This window comes from Mus pahari, chromosome 4, assembly GCF_900095145.1.
Source record: "Mus pahari chromosome 4, PAHARI_EIJ_v1.1, whole genome shotgun sequence".
In the NCBI taxonomy this organism is placed as follows: Eukaryota; Metazoa; Chordata; class Mammalia; order Rodentia; family Muridae; genus Mus; species Mus pahari.
In genome coordinates this window covers 87,028,735-87,043,069 of record NC_034593.1, presented here as the reverse complement: position 1 = coordinate 87,043,069, position 14,335 = coordinate 87,028,735, and the positions used below count along the sequence as shown (strand labels likewise).

Below are 14,335 nucleotides of genomic sequence, written 5' to 3'. Positions count from 1 at the left end.
ATTAGAGTCCAATGAGCGCAGACTCTTATAAGAAGCGTGCTTTTGCTATTATCATATCAGAAATTTACTTAGCTATGTTTGAGAAGCCTCTTATCTTCCTGTCCACCATCCTTTTGCTTATAGATGTCACACTGCTTTTTAAACCAAGTCAAATCTGTAACATTTGCAACACACTGCTTGACTTAAAGCCTGACTCGTTACGTTAACTTATTTTTACTTTCTGCCGTGCTGGGGATGTCACTGAGGACCTCGCGCAACTCTCAACCCAGTGTTTTTAGCTATGAAAAATATAAAAATAATATTCATTATATCTAATGGCAGTGCCACTTAAAGCAAATGTCACCTCTCCTCACCTCCTTCTGCCTACTACGAAGAAACACATCTGCTTTGAGTCTACCAGCGGCTTCCAGCCCTGCCCACCCTCACCGGCCAAGCAAACAGAGAATGCGGCCGCTGATTGGCTGGCTGGGGCGCGTATTGATGACGCAGAACGCGCCGGGCCAGCCCGGATGGCTGGGACGAAGGCCGCCTACCACAGCAGGTGGACAGGTCTTAAGCAGCGGCTTCTCTGAGGGGTAGAGAGCTGGGCATGGGCCTCCCGAGGCCTCGCCATGAGCTTCCTGATCGACTCCAGCATCATGATCACCTCCCAGGTGAGCCTTGGGAGAACCTGGATTTGCTCAGCCCGCTCCCTTGCCCGGCTGGCGAAGGCTGACGTGTGGTGCTGTCACTCACCTAGCGTGCGTCCCCAGACTCTGGGGAGGGCCTGGCTGGCCCCAGCGCTGAGCTGGTGCCATGCGGGGGTCAGATCCCACGGCGCCCCGAGGCTTCCGGGCAGCTCCGCGGACCACGGAGCCTAGAGAAGCTTGGCTCCCGGCGGGAGGCCCGCGGCTGCGTGCCAACCATGGCTGAAGACCGGGGCGGGTATGGGCTTTGCAGGATCCGGGTGCTGACATGCTTGCCTCGGCGAGGTCCAAGTCTGAGCTTTCCTTTGTGCAGTGACACCTCATCTTTCGTTCTCTGATTGCTGTTCACTCTTTGCGGGTCGCGGTCGACCCTCGTTTTCTTCTCACTTGGCCACCTCCATCCACCGTTAAACAAACCCGAGGGAGTATAAACCACTGGCAAGTTGTGCTAGCTTCGTCTAGTGAGCCTCTTGCTTTTCCTATCATTCGTGTCTCTCCAGGGTTTCCTCCCACCGCACCCCATGTGTTTCTGATAGCCCTGATATAATGTATGTATTTATGTGCATGGCCATGTACCCACTTTCAAATGTAGGCACTCACGAAGTAATGGTTGAGCGGGAGCAACTGCTGCTTCCCCTGATTATCGCTCTCACCCCGCATCTTTCCAGTAAAAGATTTTTCTCTTCATCGCATCCAAATGGCAAGGGAAAGAAGCAGTTCTCTTGAGGGATGTAAGTGGGATACATCCTTGAATTTAGGGTTTGTGCAGCTGCATCCTACCACTTCCCTCAGCGGAGCATTGCCCTCGCCTCTTGAAAACATCGGTAACAACACTTAAGAAAATGTGAAACAAGAAAAAAGCCAATCCATTTCACCACTCTAATACAATAACCATTTTCCCTTTTCAAAATTAGTATCTTTCAAGTACATCCGACTGCTTGTGTTGCTAGCATAGTTTTCAAATCTGTAAACACACAAAACTCTGGACACCCTGCCTTCTGCTTAAAAATCTCTCTGCACCTACCTGTTGTCCTTGATAATGACACAGAGTGGCTTTCAGCCTTAGTACCAATTCAAGAAAAATAAATATTTAAGTTTTAAGAGTTTTTTTTTCCCACAGAAAAATACAAACGTTCATTCCCAGCTCTTTAAGAGTACAAAAATAAGAATATAAGTAGAAAATTACCATGCACTTTCACCTTTGAGATTAGCATGAACATAATTCAAAAGTTAACCCAAGAATATGGCTTTCTAAACTTTTATGCCGTAAATTTATAACCTTTAACTTTTACAAATATATCCACATGAAATATTACATTTAACCAGCCAAAGTGCTGAAATCTAAAACCCAAACAATCCTTTGTGTCATATGTTCCCTGTCTTCATATGTTTGGGGGCTACGTTACCATCATTGAGGTGTTAATTAAATGAAAACGTCACCACAAGGAGGTGTAACTTGTCCCCTATCAATAACCAAAGGGGCCTTTCATTCCAGCCACTTTCTTTCTCATGTCTGTTTTATTTTCCTTCCCCATGAAATCCAAGACAGTGTCTTTCTTACTCTCTCTTGTATTCCCTAGCATCTGACCCAGTTGGTGGCAAAGAGTGGAGGCCTAGTAAGGCCCTAGGGAAATGTGGTTAACTGGAAAGCAACGCATACACCATTTTTCCTGCTCCATATGAACTGGAAGGTTTATGTGGAATGAAATCAGAGGCTTCATATCGGGCCAGTGAGATGACTGAGCGGATAAAGGCTCTTGCTGCCTAAGCCTGAGAACCTGAGTTAGATCTTGGTGCTCAGAATGCAAGGAGAGAACCAACTCCCAAAAGTTGTCCTCTGTCTTCTACTTGCAAGTGCATGTGCACACACACAAAAAACACATGAAATTAAACTTTATAAAACTTATTACCTCTGACATTTTTGTTCACCATGCCACAGAATAAAGCACAAAGTCCTTAACATGTCATATACAACCGCTTATGATAGGACTCCGACTTTTGGCTATTTAGCCTTGTGTCTCGCTCACCATGTCCTCATTTCGGTTTTTATACTGTATAGACTTCCTAAACTTCTTTTAGTTTCTTAACCTGGCTGTGCCATCATGCCTCCAGATTTCCAGTGTCTTTTTCTGGAATTCTCCCCCTCATACCTTCCCCTCTTCCTCCTGGCCAACTGCTGTTCAGCCTTCAGATTTCAGCTTGGATATCCAAATACTTCTTCTGGACCAGGTTAGACCAATGTTTCTCTTCATGTCACCATAATGCCCTTCACTCATGTCCCTTATAGGCTGCCATACTGTCTTGTAGTTACTCATTATCTTTCATAGGTTATCTGCCCTTTGAGAGCAGCAGTCACCAACCTACCTCTAGCATTTGGCACACAGTAATCACTAAGAAGTATTGGCTAATGGATAGAAGCATGAGTGAATCTCAAGAGAGGTGTCTTTCCCAGTTAATTTTTGGTAACTGTTCTGCCAACCATTGTCTTTTTTTTTTTTTAATATACCCTTCCAACCTTGAAGTCATTTCATAAAAGCCACTGTTGTCCACCTGTGCTGAGCATCAGTTCAGCTGTTACGTTTTATCAGTTCCAGAGTCCACTCAAGTCCCCACAGTACACTGAGCCCAAGGTCAAGGGTCTGCTTTGCACAGTTGTAAAACTGTTCACTTAAAAAAAAAATAAGCCATGCAGGTTCCAGTGTACTTGAAAAGATTTTGAAGTTGCTTTTTCCCTTTATAGTGTTGCAAGAGTTCATATTTATCCTCATATAATAAATACTCCAATTTCTTCCTTTCTTTTCTTTTTTTCTTTTCTTTTTTAAGACAGGGTCTCGCTGTGTTAACCGAAGCTGACCTCAGACTTCTGGGCTCGGGATCTTCCTGCTTTGCCTCCTGAGCAGCCCCACTGCTGGCTTGGATTAGCCACACCAACTGCAGTTGCTTGTTCATCTGCACAGGATTTAAAAACCCTTTCAGGCTTTGTCAGTGGAGCATGTGAGAACTCATTAAATCTATATATCTGTCCCTGTGGCCCCATTCCATATCTATACCATCATTCAAACTTTTTTTTGTTTTGTTTTGTTTTTTTTGTTGTTTTGTTTTTTTTTTTTTTCAAACTTTTTATTTCTTGTCTGAGATCCCATCCTTTTTATCTTGGTTGGTTTTTTGTTTTGTTTTCTTTGGGTTTTGGTTTTCATTAAGTTACACATCTGACCATACATACCTCTCCCATTCCTTAGTGCCCAACTTGACACCTTCCCTCATGGCTGCCAGTCATGAGTACCTGATAACACATTAAAGCGCTCTCTCTCTCTCTCTCTCTCTCTCTCTCTCTCTCTCTCTCTCTCTCTCTCTCTCATCATACAAACAATTCCTGTTTGTTTCTCTTGCCTAAGGTCCCATTTCTGTTGGATCTTGTCATCCTTGACATCTGCTGATTTTACCTTCTAACATAGTTCCCTGTGGCCTCCTCTTCTGTACCAGTATTAACTTAGGGTTTTGTCATCCTCACATGAGTTCCTCCAAAGACCTCCTATAGCACCCACAAGCCACTGTAGTCATTTCCGGCCTCAGTGACCCTCATTTTTCCAGAACAGCTAAAGCTCCTTGGGTGGTGTGCTGGGCTCTGGGTAACTGGTTAACGCTTCTGCTCCCTATTCTTGTTTTCAAACCATCCTTAATAAACATTGTCTTCTGGACCGCCTAGCTATGCAATTGCCAGTGTGTGCCAACACTTTATCCACCGGCCTTTCTTCATGTTCTTTGCTGTCTCGAGAGCCCTGTTCTCCTGTCCCACCTTTGCCTTTTACTTGTCTGACTTTTACTCGTTCTTTAAGAGAACTTTGATATTTTAATGATTAAAACCTTCAGAACCTCTGTAGAAAAATGCATCTTAGTTATCACCTCCAGAAAGCCTAGCAGCCCTATAGAGATGGATTTGGTCTCCCTCCATCGTATGTTTTACAGTATCAGGCTCATGTCCCTCCATTGCTCATCGATATCACATTATTTATTTAGTGTCTTCTCCACTGTACTGTAAGCTCTTTGGGGGTGATGACTGTCTTACTCATCTTTGAATTTTCTAGTGGCTAGTATCACACATGGAGATACTACAGACATTTTTACAGAGAGTATTTACAAAGAGCGACCAACTAAACATGGTCTTTATCTTGACCGCTTGTATTTCATTAGGCATTACAGAACTCTGTGATCAGTGCCTTGGGGAGGGAACAGAGAATGGGATTATACAAAAAGAACACCTTATCTTTAGTCGGGGGTGGGGGGGCTGGGGGGTAGAGAAAGGCTTCCAGAGGGAGCAATGCATGCATTAAGATCTGTGGAGCTATTAGGAGAGAGGGCTGGAGAGAAGTTCCTGTCAAGGACCACAGACAATTCAGTATGAAAGAGCATGTGTCTGCAGACCCAGAGAAGTCGTGTCTTAAGTGAATGTTTGGTTGGCAGGTAGGGCACAAGTGGTGGGGTAGTTAGTGCTGACCTGTGACAGTCACTAGGAGGGGCACAAAAAGATTTTATTTATAAATATCCCAGACAATACAAGAAGGAAAGAGAGGGAGGGGGAGGTAGATCTTTTTGAAAAAGCCATGTTGTCAGCTGGAATGGGCTTGTCTCTGACAGCAGCTTGTGTAGAAGTTGTCAAATGTAATAGCCTTTGATCTTGTCTTTACAGCAAGATGGCAACCGCTTTCTATAGACTGGGCTGAAAAATGGAGAAGCTAAGAACGCTGACATGAAAAGCACTAGTGCATCCACCAGGGCCTGGCACCCATCAGTGTTGTCTGTATTCTGACCAGGCATGGTTTTCTGTGATGATCTCCATCTTCTTTAAAGAGGAGCTTCTTTTCTAATGGAAGAGAGCTGTGCTGATCTGTTGTGGGGATAATACATTTTTAGAGTGCAGTTAGGAATTAATTTTATTGGTCTAGTAAACTGCTGGTAGCAGGGTTTCCTCTAAGATCCATGAGTTACTAGCCCCAAGTGGTTGACTGGGCTTACCATACCAGGCTTGATTTCCCTCCTCTTGAGTAGGCTCCAGTCCAATCAGACAGCTGTTGCTTACCACCAAGATATGAGTGTCGCTATTGTACTTTAGGGATATCTCGCCATGTTGGTCATTGTTGCAGTTCATAGGCATCTCAGCTGGGTAGGACTATTGGTTGCTTTTCTCCCTTGGCAGTTTACGTAGTACTTATGGTACTATAAAAGTTACCTCAGGGATGAAGCTTTCAGATCAGATCCAGCTCAGATCTTCCAAGTCCTGTCTCCAAAGTGCATGGTTCTTCAGTAATGTCGAGTTACCTCCAGCCTCTGAGGGAGGTTATCAAGGGCAACAACAATAGCCTGAATTATTTTGGGAGTCTTCTGGACTTTCCTGACCAGCAGCTCAAAAAGAGGTTTCACATGTCTGCTGCTAGATGGTCTATGGCTCTTATGGGGAGCATTGTTAGCCCAAGTGGCATAACTACATTTTACATAAATGGATGGGTGTATGCATGAGTGGGTAAATGGATACACTTATATGTGTTACCTGTAATTAGGTAATTAACAGATAGTGTTTCCTTAGGGCTTTGTCAACCATCCTTAGTGCTGTTTACCCCTCTTCCCTCCCTCTCCTGTGCTGACCCCTTCCCAGCTAAAGCCCATTCTTTGACAATCTTCCCCTTCACCTTGGATGGAGAAGAATGTGAAGCAGCCCACTAAAAATCAGGAGTGAGATAGGACTGCCCATCATCCCCACTCTTTTCAATATAATTCAAGAAGTATTAGTTGGAGCAATAAGGCAAGCGAAGAAAATTAAAGGGATACAATTAGGAAAAGAAGTCAAACTATTTCTATCTGCAGATGACATATTATACTTAAGAGATCCCAGAAAGTCCACCAGAGAGCTCTAGAAATGATTAATATTTCAGCACAGTGGCAAGATATAGAACCAACTTGTACAAATCAATACCTTTTCTATATATGAACAACAAATGCACTGAGAAAGAGGCCACAGACAGCCTTACATTAACAATAGCTTTAAAGAAAATAAGGTACCCAGGAATATCTAACCAAGGAACTGAAAGACCTCTGCAACAAAAGCTTTAAGTCTTTGAAGAAAGACATTGAGAAAGACACCAGAAAATACGAAGGCAGATCGGTAGAATTAACACTGAAAATGACAACTCTGCCAACAGCTGTTGAGAGATTCATGCCATCCCAATCAAAAGTCCCCATCTCATTCTCCACAGAAATACTAAGACACTATTTTAAAATTTATTTGGAACCACAAATGACTATAAACTGGCTTCATAGCATTATGGGAAAATATATGTATTTCCATTTTTTTTTGTCTGCCTTAAAACTCATTCTATGTAATGCATAATTTAAAAATTCTAAGATCGTGTAAGCGTCTTTTTCCAATGATAAAAGTGGATCTCATTTTTAATCTCTAAAAATATCTGTCTAGTTAGCAGGCATTTTATCATAAAAGAGTTTCTATAAGGCATTTGTCAAAAGAAGATGTATCTTGACATTTTATCTTTCTTCTACCCTAGATACTGTTTTTTGGATTCGGATGGCTTTTCTTCATGCGCCAGTTGTTTAAGGACTATGAGGTGAGAAGAACCATTTAGAATGGAACAAGGAAGATGGTTCTGTTTTTAAAAAAGTGTGTTCCCTTCCTCACATAGAAAACCTGCACCAGTCAAGGACGTACAGTCATGATCACATGGTGCAGGCTTCACTAGTAGACTGATTTTTCTGTCTGTATTAACTACTAGCATGGATTTTTGAGACAGGATCTTGCTGTGTAACTCAGGCTGGCCTGGAACTTGCTGGATAGCTCAGGCTGGCCACTAACTCATAGCAGTCCTCCTGCTACAACCTCCCAAGTGGTGGCATTATAGGCACGTACCACCAGACCATACTAGTTTAGGTGACTTAAAAGCAAAAAAAGCAATCACATGGCTAAGAGCAAGGAAGGTTATTCCTTAGTCATGTCAGGACCATTCACCAATTGCAGGAGGAAAATTTTTTTTTTTTTTTTTTTTGGTTTTTCGAGACAGGGTTTCTCTATATAGCCCTGGCTGTCCTGGAACTCACTTTGTAGACCAGGCTGGCCTCCAACTCAGAAATCTGCCTGCCTCTGCCTCCCGAGAACTGGGATTAAAGGCATGCGCCACCACGCCTGGCTGGAAAATTAATTTCTAATGCTTCAGAAGTTTCCATTCAATCTACAATTGTCAGCCTTCAAGTTTAAGTTAATACCCAAATCTGAAAGCTAGTCTGGTTCTTATTTAAAGTCTTAGATTTAGAAAAGAACCATATCCTATACTGGGCATTTTCTAATATAATTTTCACTGCTTAGTTACCAGACACTTTGGGGTGTTTCTAAGACGTTCTATAGTAAACCTCCGTAGGAGTTTGGGGAGCTGTCTGGAAGAGCCCACAATTGTAGAGATTCTGTTCTGCTCAGTACTGTAAGGCATCTCAGGAAAGTTCCAGAGCTGATGCGAGCTCTGCAATATTGAAGAACTTTTAACATTAAGCATGCATACAGATGTGGTTTCCTTTAATCACTGACATCGGGAATCTAGTGCTACACATGGCCCTGTCATTTCATCCTCTTGTGCTTTAAATTCCCCTACCACAAGAAGATTCTGGAAAGAGGCAGCCATGATTGGAAAGTGCCGTCCACTTCCATCATTTAACCCAAGTTCCTCTTCAAAGACTGGAGAAGTCAATACAGGTTTTCTGACTTGTCAAAAGAAGATTATCAGTTAAGGATTTCTAGCAAGGACATGACCAGCTTCTGCGTGTGACTTTTAACAGGTGCGTCAGTATGTGGTGCAGGTGATCTTCTCCGTGACCTTTGCATTTTCATGCACAATGTTTGAGCTTATCATCTTTGAAATCTTGGGAGTTCTGAATAGCAGGTAAGTACAAGTCCTACATCCTTCCCAGAAGTGCGCTGCTTCTCATTTACACTAGAGGGGTCAGGCACTGGCAGAGCCTCTCAGGAGACAGCTATATCAGGCTCCTGTCAGCAAGCACTTGTTGGCATCCACAACAGTGTCTGGGTTTGGTGATTGTATATGGGATGGATCTCCGGGTGAATCAGTCTCTAGATGGTCATTTCTTCAGTCTCTACTCCACACTTTATCTCTGTAACTCCTTCCATAGGTGTTTTGTTTCCCCCTTTTAAAATGGATTGAAGTATCCACACTATGGTCTTCATTCTTCTTGAGTTTCATGTGGTTTGTGAATTGTATCTTGGGTATTCCAAGCTTCTGGGCTTCTGGGCTAATATCAGTGAGTGCATAGCATGTGTGTTCTTTTGTGATTGGGTTTCAAAATAGTTTTCAAAAGAGAAACTTGGTTCTGAATATGAGTAGTCCTTAGACTTGCCTCTAAGTAAAGTATATAGCATTCTATTCAGATGCAGGGTATTGTTTGGATCCTTTTTTTTTTTTCCAAGAGAACATCACTTTACATCACTTTATCTCAACTCAAAAGTTCAGCTAAAACATGTGATCAGCTTTTCTTACATGTATAAGTGTCCTACCTACATGCTTGTAAGTGTCCTGGTACCAAGTTAGCCCAGAAGAGGGCATCAGATCCTATGACACTAGCGTCACAGACATTTGTGAGCTGCTGGGTGGGTGTTGGAAATAGAACGGGTTCCTCTGTAAGAGCAATAAGCGCTCATAGCCACTGAGCATCTCTCTAGCCTGTGATTGACCTTTAATTGTCAGTACAAGTATACTTGGGTCAGACCTACTGCCTCCTAGTGTGTTCTGGAAGCCAGCTGAAGACTGTGTGCAGATCCTTTGCCTTCTAGATGTTCTGACTGGGTTGATCGAGAGAGCAAAAGCTGCCAACACAAACAAACATCTCTACTTAGTGAGTTCGGCCCCTGGAGGCTCACTGTTACATATGGGTTCTTTGTTCGTGGTGCCTGCCATCTGTCACAAGGGGAAACAGTGAGGACAGTCTCGGTAACCCATACAGGTTTCTTTGGGAAGGATATTATCATTCAGGACATTGTTAAGTGACTCCTATGACTCTTTGGGGAAATTCATTATCTGGGTAATAAATTGGTGCAATTATGACCAGTTTGACCTTTTTTTTTTTTACAGACACTATGATTTATCTGTGTAATCAAATCATCTACTTAAAATAGATTATTAGGTAATGTAGAGCTAAATTTGTTTCCCATCCATAGCAAGTGTCCAGAACTCCTGTTTAATAACAACCATCAGGACTAGCCCAGCCATCATCAGGACTAGCCCAGCTATTGTCAGGACTAACCCAGCCATCATCAGGACTACCTGCCTCTTACCAGTATCATTCTTTTTCCTTATTTCCTCAGTTTAGTTGCTTATCCCGTATTTTCTGCATCCTCATAGGTCACCCAACCATTTATCTAATTTTATGTAACAAGGCCTGAGTTTAAATTCAGTAACTTGCAAGGACACTATCGGAAATGAATAGCCCTCCCAAGAGCAGGAGATTATTTCAAACCACCTATCTAATAAGGAATTTCTTTCTGAGATATACAAAGAGTTCTTACAATTCAGTGGTAAAAAAAACACAGTTAAAAAGTGTACAAAGGTCATAAAATACAGTTCCATTTAGAGTAGTTACTAACATGCTTGAGGCTCTAGGTTCAGTCCCGAGTTCCACAAAAGGGAAAGAGGAGAACAAAGTATAAAAAGTAGACAGAAGGTCTGACTGAGCATTTGTCCAAAGGTTATAGACAGGTAGCCAATAAGGACATGAAAAGATGATTATTTTCATTAACCATCAAAGAAGCACCAGTCAAAACCACAGTGCCATGGTACTTCCACCATGGGGATAACCAAAAGCCAGACAACAGCAAGTGGTGTTAAAGCCAAAGAACACTGGGCTCTCAGATACTCTGCAGCGCCCAGAGAGAAATACAGACTCAGCCATTCCATTCCGTGTCTGTAAGGATAAAGTATGGCCATGTTAAACGAGACAGATGTTCATAGCATCACTGCTTATACACCATTTATAATAGTTTACGGTTGAGATAACCAAATGTGTATTGCTGCTGAATCGATGAATAATGGGATAATGTTACTCAACCATAAAAGGATGGAATATGGATAGATGCTGTAACATGGGTGAACCTTGCAAGCCCTATGCTAAGTGAAAACAGCTAATCACAAACTCAGGTCACTTATGATAGGGCTCCATTCATAGGAACTGTCCAGAGATGCAAGTCCACAGACACAGAAGTTCTTCAGTTATTGACTTAGGTGGTTTCCTCAGACTGGGGAGATGGGGAACAATAGAAAGTGACTGGTAGTGGGTACAATGTCTCTATGGGGTCTTGAAAAATGCCTAAAATAATTAAAGACCATTGGATTATACACTTCATGTGGGCAAATTGTTTCTCTAAAAAGCAAAACTGCTACTTTTAAAAAAAATTTTTGTGGTTTTTTGTTTTTGTTTTTGTTTTTTTTACTTATTTACTTATTGAGATAGTGTCTCACTATGTAGCCCTGGCTGGCTTGGGACTTGCTATATAAACTAGGCTGACCTCAAACTCAGAGAGATCTACCTGCCTCTGTTTCCTGGATACTGGGATTAAAGCTATGTGTCACTTTGCCCTATATAAAGTTTAACAGAAAAAAAAATATTTTATAAATATTAATGAAAGTTGTGCGTGTCAGATGTTAGATCAAGCTACAAAAGAGTTTCTGAGTCATTATTGCTCAGAATTGCTATTAACATTTGTTTTCCTTAGATTCTTTTTTTATTTTAATTTTTATTACATTTATTTATTTATTGGGGCGAGGCACATAGAGGTCCCTGCATAAATGGAGGTAAGAGGACAAACTTTCAGAAGTCACTTCTCTCCTTCCATCATGTGGGTCCCAGGAATCAAATTTATGTCATCAGGCTTGGCAGCAAGTGACCTTACACTGAACCATCTCACAAGCCCTGTTTTGCTTTGGTTTTGAGACAAGATGTCATGTAGCCCAGGATGGCCTCATGCTTAGTATGTGACAAAGGCTGTCCTTGTAATACTCAGGACTCTTACCTCCTAAGTCCTAGAAATACAGGTGTGCAGGATTAACCTTGCCTTTAATTCTGTTATTATTGTTGTTATTGTTGTTGGGTTAAGCTTTCCTTTAATTCTGTTGTTGTTGTTGTTGTTGTTGTTACTGTTACATTTAGAGTATGTGTATGTTATCCATACTGCCTGTAAGCATGGCTGAAACATTAACATTCTTTTTATTTTTTTTTTTTAATGAAAAATCTCAGGTCAAGGTGATTATGTACTATTTAGAAACTCATATATAATTTGTTTTGCTGGTTTTGCTTCTTTTGTGAGACAAGGTTTCAAAGTCCTATGTCCTTTTCCTAAATACTGGGATTATAAGCATGACCCACGCAAGATAGGGTATCTCTTTGTAGTCCTAGCTGTCCTATAACTCACTATTTAGACCAGGCTGGCACCAAACTCAAACTCTTGCCCCTGCCTCTGGAGTGCTTGGTTGGATTAAAGGTGCCCACCTAAGTAGCGGTCTCGTTGGCTGATTCCATGGGTCGTACTGAGCATAGGCTCCAAGAACTAGAGACCTTAGAAATACTAAAAGCATGAGAGTTGCTGGCTTCCCTGCAAACCTCTGCTATTAATTTCAGCTCCCGTTACTTCCACTGGAAAATGAACCTGTGTGTCATTCTGCTCATCCTGGTTTTCATGGTGCCCTTCTACATTGGTTATTTTATCGTGAGTAACATCCAACTGTGTGAGTATTGCATCTTCTCACGTCAGCACATATGTTGGGAAGCACGCTGTTGGGAGTGGGTTATAGACGGCTTCGTTTCTGCATTTCAGTATCTGGGAGCCACAGCATCTTAAAGCAGTCATCAAATGAGTTCTGTCTGAAAGTAGATTGTGTCTCCTGCCAGATTTATTTTGGCTTCTACTATAGCATCTCCTTAAACTCAGTTCACATTGTCATTTTAGCAACATTTTCCTAATGATGGGGAAGAATCTGGGAGGATTGGGGGAAGGAAAAGAATATGATCAAAATCCATTATGTGCAGTTTTCAAAGAGTAAGTGAAAACAATATTTTTAAAGACTGAATAAGAAGAAATTCTTAACTAATATATGAAATGTTCTACTTACACATAAAAAAAAGGTTTTCTAATGGTGGTAAGAATGCTTTTGCCAAAAATTATGTAGTCCCAGCATTTGCATATTAGTTACCCTCATGTTTGTAATAAGCAAGCTGTGTAGTAGCTGTCCTCATTAACAGTCTCGTTTCCTGTCTCAGTGCACAAACAGCGCCTGCTCTTTTCCTGTCTCTTATGGCTGACCTTTATGTACTTCTTCTGGAAGCTGGGAGATCCATTCCCCATACTCAGCCCAAAGCATGGTGAGTAGAGTTGAAGTGGGAAGAGGGGTTTTTTTAGTTTTCTAATTAGAAAAATCATAATAACTGTTTAAACTTTTGATTGTGGGAAACAGAACAAGTTATTTCTCTCAGAAGTATTTGACTTTGAAACAAAATATTTCCTTCTTTCTGAGGGTACCAAATGTTAGTTTGGTCATATAAGATTTACGGGGCATATTGAATGCTGGTCAGCTCTGTTACTGTAACAAGAGTTAATCAGTTAAAAGGCAGAAAGATTTATTTTAGCTCCCAGTTTTAGAGGTTTCAATCAGTGGTCTACTAGCCTGTTGCTTGGGTCTGTTGCAAGGCAGTGCATTACAGTGAGAGTGCGTGGCCAAGGACACGGCCAAGGAATACAGAAAGGAAGGGGCGGAACTGGCTGCCACTGTCCTCCCCCAGAGTGTACCTCCCTGACAGGCCCTATCTTTTTTGTCCTCTGAAACTCGTGGGTGGGTGTGCAGATGCCTAGGTGCTCATGTGGAGGTCAGAGGGCATCTTATAAGGGTCAGTTCTCTGCCTCTACCATGTGGATCCCAGGGATAAAGCTTAGGCTCTTAGGCCTGGCAGCGAGTGCTCTTACCCACTGCGCAGAGCCTCTGCCCAGCTGCCTATGGCAGCCACTGCTCACAGCTCACATGGGCATGTCAGTCGGTGAAACTTACAAACATCTGAGTTGTAGTTTCAAGAAAATCTGGGAATGAAAGAGCTTTGTGCTTCTCAGATCCTGTAGTACAGGGGGGAAAGCTAAAAAAGATGGGAATGAGCTAAGTGACCCAGCATCTGCAGTCTGCCTTACTTCCCAACACCCTTCCACATGGTAGCTTGCATTTGGGGAGGAAAACTCTTCCTTCATTTGGGTCAGAAGAAACATGCAGTTTTTAAAAGCACATAGCCATTCTGTGAGATGGCTCAGTGGGCAAAGACATCTGCTGCCCAGCGATGCTGAGTTCCCCCCTCTGGGATCCTCATGGTGGAAGGAGAACACTGTCTTCCACATGTTGTCCTCTAAGCACATGTGCACTGCAATACGAACGCATTCAGGCAAAGAAGTGGATTAATAAAGCATTGTCTTAGTCAGGGTTTCTATTCCTGCACAAAACACCATGACTAAGAAGCAAGCTGGGGAGGAAAGGGTTTATTTGGCATACACTTCTACATTGCTGTTCATCACCAAAGGAAGTCAGGACTGGAACTCAAGCAGGTCAGGAAGCAGG

General features: G+C 42.3%; 1 protein-coding gene across 1 annotated transcript in view; it reads left to right on the top strand.

Moving 5' to 3' along the window:
• The first annotated feature begins 510 nt into the window (after positions 1-510).
• Positions 511-14,335, top strand: part of LOC110320977 (Golgi pH regulator) — a 38,222-nt gene continuing 24,397 nt past the window's right edge. Inside the window, exons 1-5 of the mRNA XM_021197055.2 lie at positions 511-653; positions 7,241-7,300; positions 8,517-8,620; positions 12,363-12,469; positions 13,002-13,103. Of these exons, the coding sequence (XP_021052714.1) occupies positions 612-653; positions 7,241-7,300; positions 8,517-8,620; positions 12,363-12,469; positions 13,002-13,103 (415 nt within the window). The 5' untranslated portion in view covers positions 511-611. The remainder of the gene's footprint in view (positions 654-7,240; positions 7,301-8,516; positions 8,621-12,362; positions 12,470-13,001; positions 13,104-14,335) is intronic.